The sequence below is a fragment of the Pagrus pagrus genome, assembly GCF_965226575.1.
Source record: "Pagrus pagrus genome assembly, chromosome: 22".
Classification (NCBI taxonomy): Eukaryota; Metazoa; Chordata; class Actinopteri; order Spariformes; family Sparidae; genus Pagrus; species Pagrus pagrus.
The window spans coordinates 4,966,218-4,994,032 of record NC_140204.1 but is presented as its reverse complement, the minus strand read 5'-3'; the positions used below and the strand labels follow the sequence as shown (position 1 = coordinate 4,994,032).

General features: G+C 42.2%; 1 protein-coding gene across 1 annotated transcript; it reads right to left on the bottom strand.

Moving 5' to 3' along the window:
• Positions 1-734: 734 nt before the first annotated feature.
• Positions 735-27,734, bottom strand: hdac8 (histone deacetylase 8). Its single transcript, XM_084344735.1, has 11 exons — positions 27,471-27,734; positions 27,321-27,373; positions 25,718-25,848; positions 24,689-24,830; positions 24,365-24,477; positions 24,171-24,248; positions 23,969-24,077; positions 22,774-22,946; positions 21,543-21,637; positions 9,100-9,205; positions 735-2,372 (listed from the first exon to the last, which is right to left on the bottom strand). Exons 1-11 carry the CDS (start codon positions 27,582-27,584, stop codon positions 2,350-2,352), a joined length of 1,137 nt encoding a protein of 378 aa, XP_084200861.1. The 5' UTR covers positions 27,585-27,734; the 3' UTR covers positions 735-2,349.
• Positions 27,735-27,815: the final 81 nt, after the last annotated feature.

Genomic DNA, 27,815 nt, shown 5'->3' with positions numbered 1-27,815 from the left:
TTCATGTCTCGAACAATCACATAAGAAGACAACAAGATGTTTACTGGCTGTGGATTTGAACATTTTGTTAAAGAAGCTGTTGCATATATTAAGTATATTTGGGGATTAAACAATGTTGTTAAGAAAAATTTAAAAGTATCTTGTTATAACATGAGGAACTTGTTCTTACAAGATACTTACACGTTATTAGGAAAAAAAACGGTATCACATATATAACAACATTTTTTGTTTGACAGTCAAGTATCTATCTATCTATAAGGTGTTATAACATGAAGAGTTATTGTTAATATATCATAAAAGTGTCTTGTTTAAACGTGAAAATATCTCGATTTGAAAAAAAATAACGTGAAAATATGTCATTATCACATGAAAATATGAAGTTATGACGCGATCACTTATTGTTTTACATATATAGGAAAAGTTTCTTGTTAAAAATGTGAAAATGTAACATGAAAATATATAATATAATATATAACATAAAAATATGTCGTCATGATGCGATAACTTATTTATATATAAAGAATAACGCGAACATATCCCGTTATAACGTGACAACTTATCGTTATATATGAGAAAAGTTTCTTGTAATAATGTGAAAATATCTCGTTGTAACTTTAAAACTGGTAAAACAAACTTTTCACATAATAACGTGACACCGATCCATTTTTGTTTTTGTGGCGTGGCAGCAACAGGCTTCAAAAACAAAACAACAAAGAGAAAAGAAGCATGGACACTTTTTAAAAGTGAACAGTGATGAATTTTAATGATTTTAGAGACCACAGTTGTCGCGGTTAGACAAAAAAAACAAAATCAATATCAATACAAAACATTTCTTTCGCTCACATCTTACAGCAGATGGAGTTTGAAGAAGAACACAAGATAGAAAAAAACCACAACCAGCTGTTAAAAGCTTTTTTTTTTATTTCTATGGTGAAAAATGAACTTTTTAAAAGTAACCTCACCCTGAACACTGGGAGCCATTTATTCAATACATTTTTCTCAAACTTTTCTGCGATGCCTCCACAAACACCGAGCCTTCACTTGTTTCCCACATGTGTCTCGGCTTCGTTAGAGGATTTCGAGAATCTGGTCGCCGTTCAGTTACATGTGCGGCGGTTAAAGCTGTGCGATGTGACTAATGTGCCACATCACAAACGCTCCAGCTGGGGGGATTAAACTGCAGTTTTTCTGTTTTCTAAACTCTCTACAGACGTGGAGATAATCAGATACACTTTGCATTGAGGTTTTGAACTGTTCAGGCATTTAAAGAGCAAAAAAAATCATGTGATGCTTTTTACAAAAAGACGAACTATACATTTAAAAGTTAACGACAGCTGAGATCAGTGTTTTCAGTGGAAGTAGCTGTTAAACATAACGAGACGGTTGACGCTACAGCTGAGAATGAAGAAAAATCAGCGTCTGTCAATCACTGAGGAGGAGCCATGTTTGTTTAAATCGACCGATTTGTGTAGGGGCCAGTTAAAGACAGCTGCTTTTATCTAAAACCTTCTCCGAGCTAATCGTTACTGTCTGTCTGTGGGATTAAAAAGAAACAAAACCTTTTTAACTTTCTCTGCATTTTTTCCAGTTAAAATTCCAAACTCCGTCCAGATGTTTAATTTGCAGATTTTGCCCAGAGGTCAGAACAATGTGGCTCGACTTCCACGGCTGTTTTTTCCAAACTGTTTGTTGGTAAACTTTCCAGGTTTCTCAAGAACTTGGAAAACTCATTTCGTGTACTTTTTTCAGAAACCTGGGGGTTTTTACAAGTATAACAAGGCGTTCAGGGGGAAGTTTTTTTGTCTGCTTTAGTGCTTATCTGTCCTCAGGGGGGTGAAAATCACAGCAGCACCGGGGTGAACGTGAAACCGGACACCTGACAGAATCTGTTTTTCCGTTTAGTTGACTGGATGTACACAAACGCATCCCTCGATACCAAAAAAACCTCTCGAATCAAGATTGACCACGAACTCTCTCGTTCACACAAACCCGCATACCTTTTCCAACAAAACAAAAGGATTAAAAACATGAACATTGTACAGAAACCACATCACCCCCTCCTCCTCCTCTTATTAAACTGTTTTCCCCTGGAAACACTCAGCTAATGTTTTCCAAAACCCTCGCTCGCTCTCTTTTTCCTGCCTTCATCCCTCCCTCGTTCGCTCCGTGCCTCGGGCCCGAAGGGGTCTGCTCCATATTGTCTTCATTAAAGCCGAGCGTCGACCTGGTTTGGAAACATGGTGTGTGTGTGTGTGTGTGTGTGTGTGTGTGTGTGTGTGTGTGTGTGTGTGTGTGTGTGGAGGAGGAGGAGGAGGAGGACGAGGAGGAGGAGGAGGAGGCCGCTGACTCCTAAACCACATTCTTTAAATTCCCTGTAAACAAGAGAAATGAGAGGGGAGAAGACAGAAAAAGGGGTCAAAGTTGTCACATCTTAACACACATGTAAGAAAACCAGGAGATACAACACTACAGGAGGAAGTCAACACACACACACAAACACACACACACACACACACGTTAGCGCCATCGGAAAATGCAAAATAAGGTCTGGCCGAGGTCGCCGCGTCGCTCCCGAGGAAATACAAGCATGCAAAAAGGGAATCGATATGGAAATAATGACGTTCAGCAACACAGGGTTCATTTGCATGAGGGCACAGATTGGCACACACACACACACACACACACACACACACATTTCGACACAATAGACGCATTATAAAGTCTAGTCGCCAGTTTACTTTACATGTTACACTGCAAACAAAGCTGCTTTGTTTGTCTATTGTCATGTTAAATTGCCTGATTGAGAAAACCAAACATGTCGCACACACACACAAACAAACACAAACACAAACACACACACACACACACACACACACACACACACACACGGCGTGGATGAGTAATTGCTCTGACAAACGCTCCGGCGCTGACGCAGTGAGGGAGGATGTCCTGTTTGTCGGCCATTGTGGAGCTGTCAGTGGACTCCTGTCATGTTCTGCCCGCAGCGACGACAACAACAACAGCAGCTTTATCGCCGAGCACACTGGAAAAACTACGCCGTTATTTAATACGTCCACGTGTTTTGTCCTCTGGATGATGATCACTGTGTGTCTCGTAGTGTGGGTGACACGGCGTCCTCGTGTTTACAGGCCTGTCTGTGAGGCTCCAGGTTGTGTTGAGCACAGAAGTGCGCAGCTTCCTGAGGGATTTGATGGCAACACGGCAGTTGTAACGAGAAGACTGTCATTTTACGGTCAACCCAACAATTTTCAGGTCAAAAAGAGAAAATGACGGATGCTCTGATGACTTTCCAACCCTTCTTTATGGTATTATGAAGCTTCCTGCAGGGTTTAGGCGTTTGTCAAACCTTCATATTCATGGATTCCCAAACATTTTTTCATCCAACATACCACCACAGCCCTTTTAGATGAAGCTAGGGATCCATGTTGAGTACGATGACTGACAGTCAAAGTGCCACCGACATGTTTTCAGAAACACATTTGTGTCATATTGTGAATATCTGCAACATATACAATATTTAATGCAGCTGACTTTCTGTGGTTTTTTCCCATTACATAATGGATTAAAGAAACGCACACGAAAATAATGGACTTGGTGTGAAACTGACACCACGATGCAGCGAATCTTTTTTGCGATGTGTGTTTTAATTTGTCAGTTTGACAGATGCTGATGTAACATTAGACGATTGTCTTGCAATGGATCGATTATCGCAAAATCTCTGTATCGTCATACTATCTTTAGTGTTGCCAGCATATCATGAATCACATCTTTTTGTGAGTTACTCTTTGAATACAACCCCTAATTCATGTACTTATTAGCTTTTGTAGTATTTCTGCTACCTAATATTCCTACACTCTCAATGGTAACACAACTTCACCCATTTATTGGAAAACTGAGGTGTGACTTCTACAGAGTCTTAAATATACTGAAAAAAAGCCTCACGGCAATTTGTAATGCTATTTATACGTTCACTTTCCTCTGAAATACAAATATGTGGATGTAAAAAAAGTTCCGTCTTTTCAAAATAGATGAGCTGCTCTGAAATATCTTCCGGAAAACACATTGGTATCTGCAGAAATACCCTCTTGTGTAATCTGAGTTGGGAATCACTGCCATACTCATATTTCATCATCTGCCCCACACTGATACAGACTCTTACCTCAGTCCAAACAAGCCCCGATACTGGACTTTCCACCACGATACAAAAGCACGACAGTTTCTCTTTTAGCCTGAGACTTTCCCCGTCGTACTGTAAATTGCAATTACAGCAGCAGCAGTTTATACATGAACCCTTAAAGCCCACACGAGGCAACTGAGGACAGATCGCTGCTGACTGAGTCTCTGGAGCAACGAGCTGCAAACAATGCAAAATGTCCCTCCATGGTGACAAAATCACGACGTGTGCTAAAAACAGGAAAACTGTATTAGAAAAGAGGAAGAGCGGTCACGAGTGGACCCCCCAGCAGCACTGACGGAGAGAGCCAGCAGGATATTTGCTTTAAAAACTCATCTTATATTTGTTATTTTGTATGTATTCTTTCTTTTTCACCCTTTTCCTGAAGAAGTGTTGGTCAGTTGATTCACCGTGCACATTTTTCAATTATTTTCGATTGTTTTATAGACTTAAACATTGCTTGTCTTTCGACCTTTTTCCCCTCATCTGTACTTTCCTTCTCTTCTTCTCTTCGCTTTCCAGATGTAGACAGTAAATTCTGGTAAGGTGACGAGCGACCGCGGAGGCCTCTGATATTTACTACCTGCAAACGTTAATCTATCACAGCATCTGTGGGTGGGTATTAAACTGCACGTGTGTGTGTGTGTGTGTGTGTGTGTGTGTGTGTGTGCGTCTCTAAGGTGGCTTTTTTTCCCCACAATCTCTCGTTCATACGTCTCCCTCAGGTCTTGGGTGTACATCTTTGTGAGGATCTGTATTTTCCAATTTTGTGTGTGACATGACGAGCGTCTTGTCAGCACAGCGGAGTATTAACGAGCAAGAGTAGCAGGATGTAGAGTCACACACACACACACATACACACACACACACACACACACACACACAGACACACACACAGATAAGATACAGTCGGTTTACACACCGACGTCACGCTGATGAAGCTGAACACACACAAGCAGACCCTGGGGAAATCAGGCTACCAGAGTCTCGTAAACATAGTTGTGAATACACAGTCAGACAGCTGCTGCAGCTTCTGACAGTCACCTAATAAAAATCACATTTTAATTAATGCACAAGCTTAACAAGCTTCAGCGTGTTTGTCTGAGAGAGCGACAATAGGAAAGACTGAGTAAGTTCCTCAAATCGGAAACAGTGTCGACACTTCCAGCCTCGGAGCTCTGCATCGTCTAAAGACTGTTAATGTTTGTCAGTGTGTATAACTCAAGTGACATATTGGGACAATAGTAAAACTAAAAATGTTGGCTTTTATTATTTCATCAACATGAGCTGACTTGGTCGTAAACCCTCTGTGACTTCACCCTTTGATTTGTGGACTACTGTTCTGAAGCCTCGACTTCATGAGAGAAAAGGAGTTGGTTACTTTACTGAGAAGTTGGAGGTGTGCATCCTGTCATCCGCAGCTTGTTCTTGTTTAATTCTCCCACAAACTGAAATACTTGCAGAAAATTACAGCTGTTTTGTCTTTGTAGATGCATTTTTGTCTCAGGACACCATGTCATGAGACTAGCCTACTTCAAAATAAAAGTAAGCTTGTGTTTCGCCAGTTAAATGCTTTTAATACGAAACAGTAGTGGGAGGAAATGTTTGGTTTACATTAGTAGAAAGCTGGTGGACTACCGATGTTGTCGCAAGCTTATTAGTAGGTGGGAAAATTCTGTCTCTGCGGCAACCCTGTGACACCGTAACGTTAATTCAGATGGATTTTGATTGGCTGTTGTTCAATAAATGGCTCTGAAAGTTTTCCCAATGTTATTGTCCGCCACCGTTGTGGTTGTTTTAGCGGAGGTGTGGACACTGCTCCGTCTTTCATCCATTGAAAAGTCGTATGTTTGCATTACATCATTTTCTGTTGGTACAAAACTGTGTTTTCTCACACATCGACTGCCACAGTAATGTGGTGAGCACACGCTTTTTATGATGTATGTGTGAAGTGTTAGTTAAACATATGGGTTCGTACGACACACGCTTAACAAAAATGAAAAAAGAAAGGATTTTTTGGGATTACCACTTTAAGATTTAAATCTTTACGGTTTGTTCTTGCCAGCAGACAGCAAATGTGGTTCACACACACACACACACACACAGTCTAACAACATAAACATACATACAAACTCACACTCCCCAGTTTCTCAGGGAAACCAATGTTTATAAGCAGTACAGCACTTCCAAACCAGAAAAATGTTTATCCACCCCGATGATGTCATGTGGATATGTTTGCCTGGAGGTGTGTGTGTCTGTTACAGCCAATACACTTATACTGTGTTCGTGTGTGTGCATCAGTTACGTTGGAAGACATGAAGGCTTTTCTTTAATCAGAGACAGAGACAAAAAGACACGCACATTTACTCAAGTATTCAAAATTATAATACGCTCGCTTCTCCTTGAGGTTTTGGTCTCTGCTTGTTGTGTGGTTAAGACGCTTTGTGACAGAAGTCATTAAAAAGTTTAAAAAAAGTAGTTTCTGGCTTGTTGGAGAGCAGAAGTTAGTAGAAGAGAAAGAAGGAGATAAAAGGGACATAAAACAGATTTGACAAACCAAAACCTCAATGAAATACAGAAAGAAGTCGATGCAGGGAAGAAGAGAAATGACAAAAAAAAACAGTTGTTCTTGTCCAACAGTATGGAAAAGGATTAGGGCCACTGTAAAAAAGAAGTCAGATCCACAATCCTGGTTTTAAACTCAGTTCTGACTTTTGTAAACTTTAAACTTAAGCTTTTTACAGCGGCCCTTATCCTCGTCTGTACAACAGCAAGAACAAGCCCTCCAGGAAAGTGAATCAAGACAACAATTGTAATATATCTTGTGGAAAAGGGGCTATAAATCAAATACATCCCAGAAACGACTAAACATTCAGTCCACGTACACGCTTAAACTTAAAAGCCGAATTAACTCTGACAGAGCAAAGGCAGTAATACGAACAAGGGATCTGATAGCAGAGACAGCTGGGACGCAGCAGACAAACACACATTTTCCCAGTTTCTCTGCATCTTTAGCTTGTCTGCATTTCATTTCTCCACCCTTTTATTCTCCCCGTCCGTCCACTCGTTCCCTCTGTCACCCCTAATAAAAGCCGTATGACTGGAAACTAGCGATACTTTCAACCCCTCCGGTTGTGATGACTTAATGCGAGCCAACATACCGACTGGATTTCGGTGACTACACTCCTGTTCCCCTGATTTGATGTGACCTGAAGTCGGAGAGCTTGATGCTGTTTGGATAAACCGCTGCTGCATCCAACGGGGATTTTTTTTTTCTACAGTAAGATGACCTGTTCTTTCTAAATGAATGAAGTATTAGTTGCTAATTGATACCATGCCCACTCTAATGGGGATAAAACTTGAGAACACATATTTTTCCTTTCGTTTTTGGCTTTCCATTCTGACTGAGCCGAAGTTTTCCACAGAAACAAAATTAGTTTTCAACTGAGCCGTAAATAAAAATGCTGTCGTATGATTAAAAGACATGGCTGAGTACTTCCAGAGAGCACCAGCGCCAGAAAGCTAGTTGTCCATCACCTCTGACTCTCTCTGTGATCACTTATTATTTGCTTCAGTGTTGCTCACTGCAACATCGATCGCCATCTTTTAAAAAGGTTTGGGACGATATTAGATATTATTGAATTTTGCGATATTTGCTGTCATAAGTGATTCTTTCACAATATCGACTATCAAACAGCTGTGTGATTGTTCCACTGAGGGAAACTGCTCTGACTGTGTTTTAATCTTTTTCAGTGTTTCGATGAGGATTGATTGTAGCCTTTCCCACTGAAGACAAAAGCCAGATATCGGTGGGTGTTAGCTTGGGTTTTCTGTCCAATGGAAACAGGCTGTTGCAAATAAAGCCGTGCCGAGTCCTGGATGAGGAAAGTTAAAATCTAGCTCACTGGAGACGTAAAAATAAATCTTAAATTAAGGATAAAAGGAGCCGCTTTGGTTCATGTATTTTAACAGACAAAACTAGTTTTGATTTTCGTGGTTTGCAGGAAAAAGAACCAACGCAAACTTTCACTTCTTTCAAGAAGAACTGAATAAAATGTAATTCAGACTAACATAACATAAGTTTTCAACATAGAGCGTGGTGATGTGACCAGATTGTGGCCATATTTCCTTCCTCCCAGCCACAGTGTCCACACACAGTGAACGGATAACTGCTGTGTCAAATATAACATTTCACTGACGGAGGGAAAGGAAGGAGGATTTCCTGTTGGTCTGTGGTTAACACTTCATCTCACCGGATCTTCTCTACGTTTACGAGACACCAAGTGATCAAGTTCAGACTCTCGAAACACTGGCAACGTATTGAATAATGTTCGGAGAATGACCTCGAACCCGCTCTCGTCGCATGTTCCTGACCTCGCCTCCTTACAATAATTCTCCCGCCGCTCAACTTTTCGCCTACGTTTCACCCTGCCGGAGGATTTCTCCTGGGTGCTGTGGGCTGTCAGCGCCGAGAACCAAAGGCTCGGCTGCGGCGCTCGACCGCAAGGCTGATTAACATACAAACACACACATAAGGGAACGTATAGAAAGATGCAAAAATAGGAAAACACCACATGTATGCAGACTCAGACTGTGATTGAAGGGGCTGTGGGTAAAAGAGCAGGGTCAGCAGTATATTCACACACACATAAAAGGATGTTCGGAGCCACAGGGAGGAAAAAAACAAGAGAAGAAGAACAAGTCATACTTTCATCCCACACAGAGACGTATAGAAACGAGAACAGACACATGAAACCACAAATAAAAGGAGACACGCAGACACAAAAGGGCTTTAGGTGAGCGAGGGTTCAGGGAGACACACAAACACACACACACCCACCTGTTTACCCTCCACACAAACAGACCCACCTGTGCAGCCACACATCACACACACACACACACACCTTTGATGGTGGTGATGACCTGGTCCAGGTGTTTGGTGTCGTTGCGGTCTGGCCGACAGCTCGGGCTGATCTCCAGCGAGTAGTCGGGTCCGTACTCTGTAAAAAACTGACACACATCACAACAGTCATGATGACAAACGTTTGGATTTATGCGTTTTTAAAATCCCTTATTCGCAGTCATACTTTCATCCCCTCACATCTGCACACAGTCGCTGCAGCAGAGCGCCAAAGTACACTTTCCCCTCTTTGTCTCGTTTTTTTAAAGAATGCAGCTGCTTTCCTGGAAAAAATTTGGACTTTGAAGAGTTGGATTGTGAAACTGACTGGTGATGAATATTTACACAGGCTTTCAGGGATTACTTAAAAAAAAATTGAAATAAATTTAAAACAGTGGACAACATCAAAGGCTCTAAATATTGAGCAACAAACTGTTACTGAACAGACTGTCTTCTCCTTCTGTCTGGTTGATTTCACTGTGTTTTTCCCTCCACATATTGCAGATTATATAATGTATTCAAAGTGTTATTAATGTTGGTAACGAAAACTGTAATCAGTGAAGTTTTTCTCTCCTTCCTGACTAAAATAGTTCTGAAAGTTGATGTAAAAACAAGACTACAGCTATGCTAGGAGCTCTGTGAGGCCATACTTTGGTTTGTGCAGTGCTTTGAGCTTATAGCTAACATGCTTGTTGCTAATAGCTAACATGTTTTCATTCATTTTTATGTTCAAGAATGTTCAGCTACAGGATCACTCTTTGGCTGTTGTATGCTCTAGGGCGGTCATCGAAGCTCCTAAAATAAAAGCATGAAAAAGCATCCGTGATCGCAGACACTCTATTTTATGAGTTGTGACCCAAAATTCAGTACATGTTAGTTTGTTAGCTTGCTTGTTTAATGATTGCACCACACTGATGTGGTTTTATCTTGAAACGGTTGGCACAGATAGAATCACGAGAATCTAAGCTTTCTTACGATGTATGGCATGACTATATACTGAAATTGTTTTGCAAACTAGCAGCTTTTTTTTTAACAGTCATTTATGTTTCTAAATGAAAAGTCTTTGGGTTTTGGACTGTTGGTTGGACAAAAGAAGCAATCAGATGATGTCACTTGGGGCTCTGGGAGATTGTGATGGACAATTTCACAATTTCTTGACATTTTAAAGACTAAACCCGCTATTTTCAAACTATGGTATGTGGTACTCGAGCTCCCTCTAGTGGTACACAGAGGAATTCCAGAAGTTTTTTTCTTTTAAATGATAAAAAGTTAATTTTAAAACGCGTAACACCAGCAAAATACCGCAGAATTTCTAAAGAAAATGCTCAAAATGAACCGTAATTTGATAGTAGTTTTTCCAGTCTCGTTCATGCATGCCATGCATGCTAAACTCAAACTGTGATGGCAAATAGTAAAATTAAAGTAAAATGAAAGGCTCAACAACAATAAAAACGTGGCTCCAAACAGGAACTATCAGGTTGGTGGTATTAGGAGAGCCTGATATTTTCTGAGTTGGTACAAAACGTTTGAGAAACACTGGACTTCGTGATTCACTGGGAAAATAATCGGCAGATAAATTGAGGATGACAATAATCGTTAGTTGCAGCCCTGACGGAAACATGAATGTCTATACCAAATGTTATTGCAATCCATCCAATAGATGTTAAAATACTTCACTCGAAACCACAAATGTGAACCTCATGGTGGCACTTGAGGAAAAGTCAGTGGGAATTATGCTCTGAGCACCGTGAACATCTATGAAAAAAATTTCATGGCAATCTGTCCTGTATTTGTTGAGATATTTTAGTCTGGACCAACTGACAGATCAACGCCGTCATCCCCAGAGCCGAGCCTCCAGTGTGGTAAAGAAAAAAAAACAAAAAAAACATCAGAGCGTTCAGATGGACACATGGTCCTTATTTCTGATCTCAGTGTGCCGTCTAGGACTTGCATTAACACAAACAAATGTATGAGACAGTCTGGTCTGGTTCATGTACAGAAAGAAAATGTAATACAGAACACAGAAGAGGAACCACAAATCAGTCAAACTTCTACTGGACAGCCTGGGCCTCACCAACATGAATACAAAAAAAAGGGCCAGAGATGATTTCAGCGAATACCAAAGACTCCTGGCATTTCATGCAGAGTCGGACCGATTCCATGAAACAGAACCAGCCAATGCAGAAAAAAGGAAAAACAGGTGGAAATCCAGAGAGTGGGTTCAACCAGGAGTTAAAACCAGAGCGCGTCAGTTGAAAAAACATATTTTCAGGGAATCTGTCGGCCCGTGAGTCAGTGCCATGAGAGCAAAACAAACTCGGAGGCCAGGCCTGACCACAAGTGCGTCAGTCCACTCGCAGTGTCTGTTGTGAAAGCCTTGGACTCTGAGGACTCAGCAGAACACACCGAACGAGCCTAAAACAATAGACCGATACGCCTCCCTGCATAGAAAATGTCTATAAAATGAGATGCTTGGCATTTGTTTTTTAATAATCTGACCTGAAATAACATTAAAGACGTTGAGCATTACAGTCTGGACCTTAGCTTAACAGTAGCTGGACGAAATATCACCAGCTCAAGGTCCACTAGCTTTTTACATTCCTATTATGTAAGACATTTTTGGGAAAAAACAGTTGGTGGAAGGTGTATTGTTTCCTTGTGGCTTTCTATGTGCTAAGCTAGGCTAAACACATCCAGCTCTGTAAAGGTCAGGAAGCCAAGTGTAAATTCATCATGACGTCACCCATTTGGTTTGTGGTGTACCGTTCTGGAGCCTCGAATTAGGCATTACAGCAGTTGCCATCTTGGTTTTTTGGAGCCAGAAGTGACCATATTTGGACGAGAGGCTGGAGCTGTGGTAGTGACTTTTCAATGCCCCAAATCATACCCTGCTTTATCGCCTATTTTACTCTAAATGGGACCATAATGTACAAAATGAACATCATGCTGTGTTGAAGAAGACTTGTAACTACATATTAGGACCATAAACTCATCAGGAAACTGTTCACTGAGGTAATAAATTAAGTGAGAAGTAGGGTAATTTTCTCATAAGCTCACATACAATCTGACTTCTTTTGCAACCAGTGGAGTCACCTCCTGCTGGCCACTAAATAAAATGCATTTCTAAGAAACATCTGCATCGGCTTCACTTTGAGAATCTTCATCCATGTTTTTTAACAGTTAATGATCAAGCTAACAAATAGCTCCTCCAACAAATTTTGTGACTTTGTGCTAAAAAGCACTTAGTTTGTGGTTGCATTTGCAATTCAGAGGCCACAGGACATAGAAGAGAGGGATCCCAGAAACGACAATGATAATCATCTCATCCACAGACATCCACAGAAGAATTAACTTCTTGTCCCCACACTGAAAAGCTTTTTCTTTCAGTTCTTCAGCAAATTGCTACGCAGCTTACAGGCAAATGTTTCCCTGCTTTAGTATCAGTATCAGACATCAGCTCCCATCACACGAGCCAAGAGTGATGTCTTCAGGTTTCTTGTCGTGACTCACAAAAGACTACGTTTTCAATCATATAACAAGAGCAAATCTGTTCATGCCATAAGGCTGGAATTAGTGAATGTTTGCTATTTTGCAGCCAATTGTTTCACCACTTAAATTTGTCTGGATCTTCTCCGACTCAACGTTAAGACAGCAAACACTCCGCGAGCATTCCCCAAACTGTCGGACTGCTCCTTTAAACTGGAAAAGCGATTCTGCAAACATCCCGTAATGATTTCTACAGTAATACCAGGGCCATTTGAAAGACGGGGATATCTTTTTTTGGATTGAGACTCTTTGGATTAGATGGATGTCATTAGAGAGGACTTCAGACGGTCTTGTTGGCAACACACTCATGGGCCTGAGCAGATGTACACACACACAGCTGGGCCAGCATTGCAGTAGGAGTACACGTTTGTGTACTCGAAAGACAAAGACTACTCTGTCTTTGTTTAATAGCCCCGTCGGTGAGAGTAAGAGAGGGAGTCCATGCGAGTTCAGTGACAGTGGATGAAGGTAAGAGTGTGTGTGATATTTGCTTGTGTGAGTAGATCAACAGAAAGGTAAGGCCTTGTCTATGTGTGTGTGTCTGTGTGTGTGTGTCTGTTTCCAATTAGCTCCGATGAGTTTCTGTGTCTTACCTCCGGTCTCAACAGAGCTCAATATGAGAATAGTTACTAAACACACACACATGCACACCCGCAATGTATTCCCATGAACCCAGTGCTCTGTCTCCTGCTGTCCAGCAACACACACACACACACACACACACACACACACACAGACACAGACACACACACACACACACACACACACACACACACACACACACACACACACACACACACACACACACACACACGATTCGTACATACAGTCTCCTGCTGCCTGCTTGTTTGGCTTGGATGAGCATGCGGAGAGGAAGCGAGGACGACAGAGGTGCAGACACTCCTAAAAGAAAAACTCTCTCTCCGATAATGTTTCTATAATATTCCTAATATTTGGTCGAATGAGAGAAAAAAAATTAGCCGACGGAGAAAAATGATAAAAGAGATTTAGTGACGCAGCGGTTCTACGTCACCTGGACAAGGTCACGAGACAGAAAATACCCGCTGACTGGCTCCAGTGTTTCTGGCACCGGGAGATAAATGGTGGAAGGTCTCTGGTTATTTACCACGGCCCTTAACATGGACCCTCTGCCCATCACTCACTGTTAGCATGAGCATGTTTGTATGAGAAACTCAGGCCTTGACGCAGAGAGCGCCGAGTGAGAAAGCAGGAAAAATAACATTCTATAAATAATTTCGTTATAGAGGATGATCATATATCTTTCCATGTTTTACTGTGTGAGACTGAAAACAAACATACAACTCAAAAATAGTTTTGTCGACTTCATTGACAGTCAGCAACAGAGTGAAGAGCTTCGGAGCAGCCCACAGAAATGAGATTCATCTATTTTCTGAAAACGTGTATAGTAATTGTGTAGTGAGACGCTTAGTGGTGGCGGCGTTTAACTAATGCGACCGCAGTGTCGTCTGGTTATGGCCTAACATTAGCTTTGTACTACTAGTGATATAATTTATCTGTATTAAACTCTTGAAAGGGTTCAGGGTCCTCATGATTACTCTATTACTCGACTCTGCGTAGATGCATGCCCTACGCTGTAATATATGGCGTAGCCTGATGTGCATGTAACAGCGACGCAGACCACAAAAACAGTGATTGGTCCGCTGTGCATCACATTTTCCGGCTTCTACTTTGGTACTTTTGTGGCGGTGCCAATACCGGTATGTGACGTGTAGTTTCCCCAGTAAACATACCAACCTCGTCGGCCGTTGCGGTTCCTCCTGACCTGCTCTCTCGAGCCCAGAGCAAAGAGCCACTTCAGAGGAGGCATTTAACACAAGAAAGGCAGCAGCCAGTCAGTCAGGAGGGACTGCAACAGCCAAATAGAGCGGTGTGTTTACTGGCGAAACCACAGGTCTCGGATATCTGCCTTGCCCAAACCGAGTAATGTTTAAGCTTGGCCTATCCACTCTGCCTAGCCCAGAGACACAGTGGCAGGCTGAAGGGGCTGGTGTGTTTACCAGGGAAAGTACAGCTGGAAATCCCTCAACGCAGACGTGCCAGTGCACATTTATTAATGCTCACAACGGTGTAGGCCACTTTGTTAGGTTACAGCGCAGTAACGAACTACTACTGGTAGTAGTGGCTGCTTCACTAGCCCTGGTAGAAACAGCAGTAGTGGTGGTGGTGGTGGTATTTATATTTCTGTCCTTACTTCTTGAGTAATTGTTTTCTATGTAATGTGAGCAAAAAGACAGAACATGTACTCCTATGTGAGAAAGTCTGAGTGCGTGTTCGTATGCATGAGCCCATCTGTCGACAGCAGTGTGTGTGTATGTGTGCGTGTTTGTTTTCACAGCGATCAGCAGGATCTCAAGCTATGAAGGATGCCGAGCTGCGCAGCAGAGGGGAAAACGTCTCGGGAAAACAAATGAGCTCTGTCTGCTATCAAGCTGCTATCTAATAAATGTTTTCAACAAGGAAAGAAAAACGTCCCGATGCCCAAATCGCAGTCACATACTGCACGTACACCTCCCTCTCTCCCTGCAGCTGGACTCTCTCCCACCCTACATACCTTCTCATCAATCCATCTTTGTTAGATTCATCTGTCAGATCTCCTTTTAAGGCATCGTACCCTACAAACAGTATTTGTTTTTGAAACATTTTGGAAAGCCAAAAGAGAAACTGGGATATAAGATTCAGGTCCAGATGAGCAGGTGTTCGGCACCACGATGATGAGTCTAAGTTTTCTTTGTGTCACTTTCGGCGCTCTGAAGCCTCGTTTTTCTTTCAGGACAGAAAAGTTTATGATCCTGCTCATGCAAAAGAAGATGCTGTCTGGGAAGAATGTAAATCTGCTTAATTTAAAACAGTCTACTGCTCAGTTCCCAAGTCTCGCTTAACATTTTGATTAGAACATTTGGCAGCACAAGTCCTCTGCCAATTTTTTGTTTGAGTTGATTTGAAGTAACCAAGACGAGACCTCATCCTCGTCCTACCTTCTGTTTTAAGGTAACTGGATGTTCAATGGATGTCTTAGTAACAAGCTTCATGCACGTCATGATGTATTTGCTGAATCTTTGCCGCATTTTTCTTTGTACAAATCAAAAACTTTTCCACTTCAGCGAGGCGTAAAAACTTGTTTGCGATATTTCATCTAATTTTCTGTGTCTCCACTCAAGTTTTCAGTCAACCAGGTGGACTGATACCCAGCTACTCCTATTTTATCTGTGCGTCTCTGACGTCAGTTATGACTGTTCATGAATAATAAATGATAGAAAAGAAAGGAAATTAATTTGAAAAACCTCAACAGTTCAAGTATCATAAATACCGGCGTGTTGGGTTTATAAAAACATCTCGCCTGATAGGAAAATAAAAATGCAGATAACAAAATGAGTGATGATCACTTCTTCGAAGGATCACACCTGCCCATGAACTTGTAACAAAAACACTGAAAAGACAACTCCGAGACAAGACACGACTCCCTAAAGGAAACAGGACAGGAAACCAACTCTTTCAGCTCATTGTTGGTCCATCCACAACATTCACCGACCACTTTCCCTGCCACGATCCTGTCAAATAATCCACAGCGGCAGAAAACGTGATTAATAACGATCGATAACGAGCTGCGTGGAAGTGGAGAAATCAGCTTCTTCACAGCACATTTTTTATGTCATTTTATAAACAGACAAATTCCCCCTCGGGAAAACGCACACACATTCTGCTCCGGTGATGTTTCCGGTGATTGAGCCCGTGACTCTGGGAGCCGACACATCCCTGACGGCAGCGAGGGGCCGGACAGGAAGTGGCTGCAGACAGGAAAAGAGGAAGTAGGAAGTAAAGAGGCGGGACGCTTCCCCGCTGCCAATCTGGGACCAGAGACGTCCTCCCTTCCTGTGTGGCTCTGAGACAGACACTCATTTGTATTTACATGTGTTGATCTCACTTTGAGGTGGAGGCCTTAAAATCAGCCATCGGACAAATTTGGATAATATTTGGCTGTTTGTGTATCCTTCCAGTTCCAAGCACTTATTTAATATCTATCATCATGATGATTTGAACAGCAACATCTGCCCCACAAAGCATGTTGGCATGAAATAGCAAGTCTGATTATCTGGCTAGCCAAAAGACATCATGTCATTGACTTAAAATTTGGAAAAGAAAACGAAAAAGATACAAAACCAGCTCCCAAAACCAGCGAGAGGCAATTTGGGTGGTAGTTATGCATATAAAAATGACAAAAATAATATTATCTGTAGGGTTCGCCTAGACATCGGACGACCTCCAGCAAGCAACAAGAAGAAGCCACAACAACAGGCAGAACTGATTACATGCCGTCTGATTTCCATGTGGTTCACTGTAATGCAAACTGTGTTTGGGCTCTCGTACCTGCCAATGTTAGCAGCAGATGTTTGTGAGCACATCGTCTGTTTCAACTGATCTAACCTGAAATGAATTATCCCCAGACTCCCTGAACAAACTGCACCATTTTGAGTGTTGTAGAGCGAGAAGAGGCTTTAAAAACTTTGCACAACGGCTGAAGAAAAATCTAAAATCATTCACGCCTTCTTGTAAATTCGTCACTAAACGCAATACGTTAGGTTGTTTCTTTGGTCGAGGCTTCCTTGTCTAAAGTGTGTCTAACCTGCCAACATTCAGCAGCTGTTTGAATACATTGTTTCTGATTTCACAATTTACACTAAATGTATGTAGGAAAACCACATCAATGGCAGTAAACATGTACATTTTTACAAATACAGGAAACCTTAACCAATTTAGGCTGCTTTTTTAATCACCTGTAATAAAAAGTCTCCAGACTCCCTTTAAAAATTGTTCAATTTTGTGAGTTGTTGAGTTAGGAGAGACTGTATAAATGTTGTGAAGGCTTCCTATGACGAATTCTTAATCATTTGTGCCCTCTTGTGTATTCGGCATCAAATATGATTCATTAAGTTGTTTCGTTCCTTGTAAAAAGTGTCATTTCGTCGTGGCATTGCTTTACAGGCCTGTCTGCTTCTCCATCTCACCTGCCAACATTCAGCAGCTGGTTGAACACACCGTTTCTGATTTAACCATTTACACTTCATTAATAAAACTAGACAACATTTTAATGTGACATTTTACAGATACTGTAAACAGTAACCGATGTAGGCTACTTGTTTGTCGCCTATGGAAAAAGTCCCCAGACTCCCTTGAAAAATTGTTCAATTTTTTTTGTGAGTTGTGAAGTTAAAAGAAACTTTAAACACTTTTGAAACACTTTCCATGACCACATTTTTAATCATTTGGGCCCTCTTGTAGATTCGGCAAATCTGTTTGTCCCAGCAGTTTGTGTTTTTATTTGCATATAAACCGGTAAGTGATATCTGATCAAGGATCACCCTGGGCAGATGTTAATGCCGGGTATGAACAGGCGCTTAGATCTACTATTGTTTACAGTTACTGTTCAAAAAATAACTGTAAGTGGACCTGGAACAGTGTGAGGGGTTAACAGTAACGAGTTTCCAGTCCAGAGTCTGCAAAACAAGCAACTCCAGGAGCCAGTTTCTGTTTGAGAACATGTTTAGCACAAACAGTGTGATGCTTCATGGGCAGGGAGTGGAGACAGGAAAGAGAAGATCGACAGAAGGTAGGAACAGTATGTGACAAAAGACATGATGTGGATTCACACCGGCAACATGCGAGTGTGTTTTTTTTATTGGAGCAGCGCGGGATATTGCACAGAATTCAAAGAGACTCTGTGTTCGGGGGTTTGGATTATTGAAATCAGTCAGATGGAGCTCTGTTTAGTGTACGAACACTTTATCATCGCAAATAATACTGATCAGATTCTCATAGGATCGGGGTGGATGATCTGACAAGTTCAGATCATGATGAAGGCGTCTACAATCTACGGACTGACGCTTCTCTCTTTTCCTCAATCCCCTCGAAAATGTTTGACATTTGAGGCGATGAAACAACACAAAAAGCTCATTTTCCAAGACTCTCTGTGACTTTGTATCTAAAGGTCAAAGGTGCAGCATCAAATGTCACGACTGAATGTTCTCGGAGAACTAACAGCAACAAGTGCAACGACGGAAACTTTCTTCAAAGAAAATAAAGTAGATTAAAAAAAGACAATCCCCCGCAGGTCCAATCAGTAACACTAACTAACCTCTGACCTCTGTGCTTATTCTTAGCGAGCCCCGTGTTGCTGCCCTCCGATTCACACGCAGATTGACTCGGCCGCGATCACACAATGGGGGGTCAATCAGGATCAGCCAAACGCTAACAGACAATGCGAGTCAGCGGGGAGGGTTAATGACTTTCGATCTGACACAAAAGGCACTTTTACTGGTGTTTTTATAAGATATTGCAGTATAATAAGTGTGACAGAAGCAGGGCCATTGTGTGGGTTATCTGCAGTGTAATATTTTGTCTGGTAATCAGGGAATATTTCAGCGCTATTGTTGATGTGACCAGCCAACTCTGACTAATGTTTGTGTTTTTTAGACTACTATTTTTACATCATTTAGTCCGGGAGGGTTGTACACTCACCCTCATGGGTACTGAGAGAAAAAGAGAAAAAAAGATTAAGTCGATTTCATTACAAATAAACACGTTCGACAAAATATTTAAAAGAAAATCAAACCACAAAAACATTTGTTTGGACCGATTTCTGTGAGATTTGAGCAGACAAAACAAACCCAACATTTTGAAAAGGCTGGTTTTTGTGGCTGTCGGAAACCAGATGAGACATCATTTGTTATTCCAGTGTCACGGATATTTGTCGGTTACGGGCACATTTGAAGATTTTTTTTTCACAAATAAAAACACTCCATTCAACTCGGCTTCCTTTCCCATTACAGCGACAGCTGTTTCCTCCACATGTATGGTAATACAATGAAACGCAAAAATGTTATAAAACAGGCCAGTGTATTATCTGACTGTAATGAATGTGTGCATTCATGTGGTTTTTGTCTACAGTAGAGGCACAGGGGTGGACACACACACACACACACACACGGGAACACACAGACACACACACACACACACACACACACACACACACACACACACACACACACGGGAACACACAGACACACACACAGAAAAGGGTACAAAGGTAGGTTTTGTTCGCCGTGTCGCTGGAACTTCAGCTTTGCTTGGTCATCATGGATAAATGCCCCTCTTATCGAGCACAACGGGCACAGACAGAGCCACGAACACACACACACACACACACACGGGAACACACAGGAACACACACACGCACACACAGGTTTGTAACATAGTGATATGACCTTCAAAACAGATCTATGTCAACTTCTAAATTGGAAAAAGAAGCCAACAAACACTTTAATTTTCACGTTAAGAAAAGCCATCAGGGTGTTTGATTCTTATATTTTTGATTTCAGGGAGAAAATGTGTGTGTGTGTGTGTGCGTGTGTGTGTGTGTGTGTGTCTCTCGTCTTCATCATCTGTAGCAGCTGCCCGCACTGATAGTTGCTTTGTTTTCAGTGAGTGCTTCTTAATGAGGTCAAAGGCTATTTAGGGCCATTGGACGCTGACGAGGAGAAACAAGAGGTACCTTTATCACGGCCCGAACACACACACAGACGCACACGCGCGCGCACACACACATCAACGCACACGAACACACAAGCAGGCACTCACAGCTATTCATTACATTTGACCAAGACAAGGTCCAAAAATCAGTCGCGGGAGAAAGAGACTCTTTGTACGTGTGTGTCTGTGCTATATGTGTGTGTCTGTGTGTGTGTGTGTGTGTGTGTGTGTGTGTGTGTGTGTGTGTGTGTCTGTGTGTGTGTGTGTGTGTGTGTGTGTGTGTGTCTGTACAGGAGCAACAAAGACAGATGGGTCTACTGGTTTCTATTTAGAGAGAAGATGAGTCTATTGGATTTACCACTTAGAATAATGAGAAAATTGAGCTCCACTTAAAAAACGTTGCCACGATTCAAAGTGACCTGATTTTTACAATAACCAGAGGTCGACATGATGCGTTTCACATTATACATACACGCACGTGTTAATATATTAGATATTAATGTCGTTAAACAACGGAGGGAACGTGAACGCAGCCGTTTGATTTATCAGATTTGTCGTGAAAGCTATTTGTGGTTAGATTTTATGGTTCGTTCACAGCAACACTTGTTACGGTAATTCAGAACATTGGTGATTACTTGAGTCACTGTAGCTTTCTGCGAAAGGCTGACCTGAATTTAACCACACACACACACACACACACACACACACGGTTGGGAAAATTTCCTTACTGGGGCTGCAATTAATTTGTCGATCATTCTTTCGATTGAATGATTAGTTGTTGTTCTAAAAAATGATGAGATGACGTCCTCAAATGTCTTGTGTTGTCCACAACGCAAATATATTAAGTGTGGTGTCATAGAAAGAGGAAAGAAACCAGAAAATATTCACATTTAAGAGGCTGGAATCAGAGAATTTGGACCATTTCCCTCCAATTTCCTAATTTTCACCAAAGACAAAAAATTCACTCATCCATAATTAGATATCTTGCTGTTTTGGTAATCCCATTACTCTCATGGGGGCTATAATAAAAATCCACCACATACGAGGTAAAGAGAGGAGCCTGTGTTAGATGAGACAGACTGAGAGGAATTGTCAACACTAGCAGCCTTCTCTCTCTCTCACACAGTCTGAGTCACCTGAAGACAAACCCCTTTATTGAGAAGCAGGCGGCCATCTTTGATTAGCTGGAGTGACTCAGCAGACAGTGAACACAAGGGGGTGTGTTTGTGTTTTTTTATGTGTGTGTGGAAGCCTGTGATTTTGTGTGACAGTGCAATGAATGAGTGCGTTTGTGCTCGTGTGGGAATGTGTTCGCGTACGTGTGTGTTGCGATACCTCGTGGTCCGGTATCTCGGAGGAAAGAGTCTTTCCCAGCACGGCCGCCGTCAGGTAGGTCCAACATCGAGCCGTGTTAGCCAGGTTATAACCTCCTGGTGAGAAAAGAGGCGCAAACAGACAGATGTCAAGAGGAAACTCGGGAGAAGTCGATTATTTTGTGGTCACATGCTGCATATACTGTTGGTCCGATGCTGTATCCATGACAACGGCTGCCTCACTTCACTTTTCACTGGCTAGCTAGCTTGTTGTAATGGACCGAAATGACGGGCAATCAATTTTAGCTTCAATGACTCAGAGGCTGTAATACCCATAAATGCATGGTCAGGGAAACTGTAAGCTAACAGGCTAACATCGGAGTTAGCCTTTCCCACCGGCTAACACCAGTGTTAGTTTCCCCAACAGGCTAACATCAAGGATAGCTACTCCAACAGGCTAAGATTAGTGTTAGCTTCTCCAACAGTTACAGTTTCAATTTCTATCATAAGATTGAATTAAGATTTTAAAAATCCTGTAATCAAACATGTAATACCATAAATCCTAAATGTCATCCTCAACTGAGATAGTGTTCGAGTCAGGCAAAACCTTTATCTGAAATCAATCTGTCGATGCTTTTAATTTCAAATAATCTGAGCCGCAAAGATACATAAACATGACGGGACAGCTGATATACAAGAAGAGAAAAAGCCAGTTAGTCAAAATCTCTGACTCAACACACAAATTGGAGGCTAACAACACAAAATCTTGGGTCGGAAAACTCTTTCGCAGAAATGGAAAGAGAAAGAGGGAAGGATGAAGAGGATGGACTCGAGTAAAATTAAGAGAACTGAGAGAAAGTATGTAGGACAGAGAGGGAGGGAGAGAAAGGAAGAGAGGTGGGATTGTAGTTGAGTAAAATGGCTTCATTGTGTTGTATAAGTAGTAGCTATCATCTGGCCGAGGGCTGAGGAGTCTGGAACATAGCACAGTGCGTGTGTGTGTGTGTGTGTGTGTGTGTGTGTGTGTGTGTGTGTGTGTGTGTGTGTGTGTAATTGTGCACAAATGAGTGTATCAGTGAGATTCAAAGCAAACGCAAACACACACAAACACATAGCACATCAACTTCAATTCATTATATCTTAAATACACGTAAACGCTCTTATACAAAACACACACACACAGTTCACACATGCATACACACATAAAACAAACACACTCATCAGACAGAAAAATAAACACTCATCAGACGTACCTCCGCCCAGCAGCAGTGTAGGTAGCTGCCACTGTAAGACGTACTGCAGACACTTGCCCACCCCCACCGGGGTCATGTTGAAGGAGCACATGGGGTCGCCCGCCATCGTGTCGGCACCCAGTTGCATCACCATCGCCTCCGGGTTGAACTGTGCCCGCACTTCCTGCATCACGCTGCGAAACAGGACAGCTGTAAGCATGTTGTTAGCCACTGATGCTACAGGCTGGGCCAATCAGGAGCCGCAACAGGGTTCAAAAAGTGTCTGAGAGTGATACAACACTCATGTCTCATTTAGGTTTTATCAACATCTGAACAACTGTCATTGATCTACACAGCATTCAACTTTATAACCCTGTCAGCTCCACCAATCACAAGTGATGAAACACCAGTCTATAGTCAGCTCCACCAATCACAAGTGAGGAAACACCAGTCTATAGTCAGCTCCACCAATCACAAGTGAGGAAACACCAGTCTATAGTCAGCTCCACCAATCACAAGTGACGAAACACCAGTCTATAGTCAGCTCCACCAATCACAAGTGATGAAACACCAGTCTATAGTCAGCTCCACCAATCACAAGTGACGAAACACCAGTCTATAGTCAGCTCCACCAATCACAAGTGATGAAACACCAGTCTATAGTCAGCTCCACCAATCACAATTGACGAAACACCAGTCTATAGTCAGCTCCACCATCACAAGTGACAAAACTTGCTACTTGTTCTTTGCTCCACCTCAGTCTTGCCCAAATATAGATTTCATGGCCTCAGAAACTTCTTAACTTCCCCCAGAAACAATCTTTGTGTTTCAAAATTGTGTAATGTGACAGAATATACTGACTGACTGAAAGCCTGGATATCTGGGGGTTTTTCTGGGAGGACACTGGGTCTTAACACTTTCAATTTAAGCATCTCGAGAGTCGAGTCTGGGAGAAAAATCCTTCAACCGGAAAATCCCGAGGCCTGAGCTCTCACGCAGGGAGGAATTCCCTCTCGAAGGCGTCCTCGATAAAAACGCTGAAGCTGCATTAGCTCCGAGGCGCTGCTCTGTGGATGCCCCTGACCTTTGACCTCCGAGTGGGAAGCGGTCAGGAGAGGGAAGGGAAAACAGAATTCCTCCTCAGGGATCCATGAGGAAAACATGCCTCATTAGTTCCCTCTGAGCTGCACTGGGAATACTTTCTGAGTGTGTGTACCTGGTGAATATCTGGTAGTATCTGTCGTCCTTGATGCCGTCCTCCAGCGGGACGTTCACAGCGTGCCATCGGCCTTTACCCAGCCCCGTGTCACACAGGTCGCCCGTACCTAAATACAAATATATACACACTTGTCTTAAACTGTCTCACTATATAGGTTATTATCAAACGTGGTGTGTTTGAAGCAAATGCAAAGAGCGACCTGGGAAGAATCCAGGAGAGAACTTGTGCAGAGACACCGTCATGACTTTGGATGTGAAGCTGAAGGCGTCCTCCACTCCTGCAGAGAGAGCAGGAGGAGACAATCACAGACGAAAGAGGGTTATTTCTAATCGAATCCCTCTAAAAACAGTTTAATTTAGTGCTTGAGTCCGTCATCATCTGTGCGTGTGTTACCGTCGCCATGATGCAGGTCAACGTCCACATAAAGGACCCGGTCGTATTTCTCCCTCAGCCTGAGAATTCCTAACACAGCATCGTTCACGTAACAGAAACCTGACGCCTCGTCCCTGAGAGACGGAGAACAGGGCGAACAAGAGCTGTGAGGTTAACCTGGAGCGCCCCCATCAGGCCAATCAGTGGCACAGATGAGAGCAGCAGAAGGACTTGATTGAGGTTTTGGTATCATCCTTTCTGACATCATTAAATAAAGTCATGACATCATTATAACATGTGGTAATGTCTACAGTTTGTTAAAGGGTGTACTTCTGATCAACTCACTTCTTCGCATGGTGCCACCCTCCTGCCCAGTTGATGGCCACGTCGCTCTTTTTGTCCAGCAGACACTGAGCTGCCGTCAGCGTAGCGCCCCCTACTGCTGCCGCGTAGTCAAATATCCCCTCCACCACGGGACAGTCGTAACCTGGAGGGTGGAGAAACACATGACACACCGAACAGACGTCAAAGAACTAGTGTCGATGAAGGCCCCTCGAGGATAATTCAAGCCCTTACAGTAAAAGGTTAAAGAAAACTGACGGGCTGTGAATAAAAGTACAGGAAGATGGAGCAAGCGGGAAGAATGAGAAATGATTTCGGACAAAAGGAAGGGACAAAATGTCTGGATCCAGGAAAAGGTGGAGTGGTTTGCTTTCGTAACAGAACAGAAGGATGATCCGGAGAGAGGTGTGCTGGACACAAACGGAGGAAGTAACACGGAGAAGAGAAAGGTTGGGTGAGGGTGAACGAATGAAGGCTAAAGTTAGAAACATGCGACGCATCCAACAACAACAAACCACGGTGGGATCGTTCTGACAGGAGGTTCAGTTGAGATTAATGTTACTATCTCCACCAAAGTGTACAAACAAAGTGAAAAGGACAGTAAAGTTATTATCCACATCCATTCAAACTATTTTATTTAACAAAGGGTTGAGAAACAAAATAACCCTGGTTAAAATGAACTAATATCACGTCTAAGTAGATTTAAATCCTCGACAGTGCACTGTCTTCACTGATCTTATGTAACAGCGCCCTCTGCTGCCGACAAACAAACACTGCGCACAACCTCTCAAGGAGCCTTCACCTTATTTTCCACTTTAAATCCCTTCATTTTTTATATAATGCTTCAATGAAGAAATGAAATCTGTCTGTAGTTGATAAGAAAGCTCACCGGCCACCATTTTGAGACGATAAATGAGTCATTGTTCTTGCACATTCTCAAAAACCTGACACACCCCGGCTGGCGAGGTCGTTTTAATGGACAAACACCAAGACAAGCACGAATACGTAATCGTTATTCTTGGCTCGTCTCACCCAGGCCGAAGTCGACCGACTGCGGGTCGTCGTTGTCTCCGTCCTGGCTGATCTTGTGGAGATGTTCCAGGTAAGAGTCTGTGTGGAACTTGGCCATTTCCTCCATGGAGGCCAGCTTAGGTTTAACAGTGCTGGAGGGACAGGAAGGAAAATATTAGTACAGGCCGCTCACACAATAACTTGTCGTGTAGGCAGTGGCAACTCACGCTGTTGATAGATTTATTCACTGAGCTATCAAATAAATGCAAAAAAAAGTATTGCGTGTGAATAAAACAACAGTAACATGCAGACGACGACAGATGAGTCATGGGAGACTGTGACCTGGTGAGACACAGAGTCGATACTTATTGATATTTTGATACTTTTGACAACATTATTTCATTGAAGGCATTTAATACACATACAAACAATCAAACAAATGATTAAATGCTTATCTCTGTGGGCAATGCTTCAAAAATGAATAACTACAAAAGTATTTGGAGTACATTTTGTAAGCTCCAATTAATTTAAAGGGGCAATATGTAGGAATTTTAATTTAAAACAACATTATTTAAAAGACTACTATTTATTGTGTTGCAGAGAAATCCAATGAATTCTCTCTCTCTGTTCACTTTTTAAATAAAATAAATAAACTCTCAAGGTGTTCCCCACCACACGACTTCACCTGGCAGTCCAAAGCCCCTGTTGCCCCGTTGTAGGGGTGTAAACATCGAACACACTCCCACTGCTCCAAGCACCAAATCCGGGCTAATAGGAATGTAGCTCCATGGCTAACTGAACTAACTAGCTAACACCAGCTAAAGTTAGCAGCAATAAGCGATTAGCTCAAGCCCCCAGGAAGAGCATCAGGCTTTGAAGCGGGTTATCATAGTGGCCAGACCGTGTAATTACAACGTCACGTGACGCCCAAAACAACTTTTTCCCATAAGCTAACATTGTGAAAGAAGAGTCTGTAAAATGGTGGATACATTTTTTTGAGCGTCACAATCACTGTCACTGTCATAATTTAAGCAATTAGGTCCGATACAACTCGGAAAAGTCTAGAAAAGCTGCCCGATTCAATTATTTCATCCCCATTCAAGTTAGCCAGATGCTAAACTGGAAGCTAGCCAGGTCGGTTGCTCAGTCTCTAGTGCAGATTTTACTGAAACATCCTTGGGTTAGCTCGGTTACCCCAGTAATATGTTAGCTATTCATCTAGAGTTTGATAAGTGACCAGTTCCAACACATATCGCCCCTTTAATATAAGTTTACATGAGCTTTTCAAGACTTGAACTTGGAGGGAAGGGGTCAGCTGGTATTTAATGACTCTTATACAAAATACTGTCAGCTTTAAGTTACATCTTAAACTGTATATCTGCTAGCTAAACTTCTGTAAAGCACGTAAAGCTAATTTTCTTTCATAAAAATGTACTTTAAAGGGGCTCTGTGGTGCTTCTCAGTCCTTCACACACATAAAGGCATGTACAGTCAACTAAGAGTCATTCCTGCTCACATATGGCTGATAAATAAGTGATAATACATGTACATTTCCACATAGAGACCCTTTAATCTCCATATTATCTCTGTTTAGATTAGTAAAAGTGACATTAACGCCACTCACCTCATGTCTTCAAGGAGTCCATAGGCTTCTATCAGTGAGTGGACCATACTCGCCTGGATTGAACACAGCAGAAACAACTTAATAAAAGCACAAACAGGAGGATAACAACATTAAAGTGGAGCTAGTGGCTCCTCATTCAATCCAGCTCACCCGGTTTGGCACTTTGGATAAAGAGTCGCAGGTCTCGATGTACTCCGGGCTGTAGATGTACGCCACGCTCCGCTTGCCGCTGCTGTCATCGTCACTGTCTCCTCTGCAACTCATTTACGAAGAATACAACGAGAATAATCCGACGGAAAATGGAGTTAAAACAAATTTTACAGTGAGGAGATGAGAGGATGCGAGCGGAGTCTTCTTTTCAAGTCGGGTGTCACACCGTCAACATTCCCCAAAGCTAACGTCTGTTCCCCGCTAGGCTTCAGGGCTAGCTTAGCGCAAAAACGACGATGATAAAATATTAAATATATTTTAAAACTAAAGAGAGATTTTATCTAA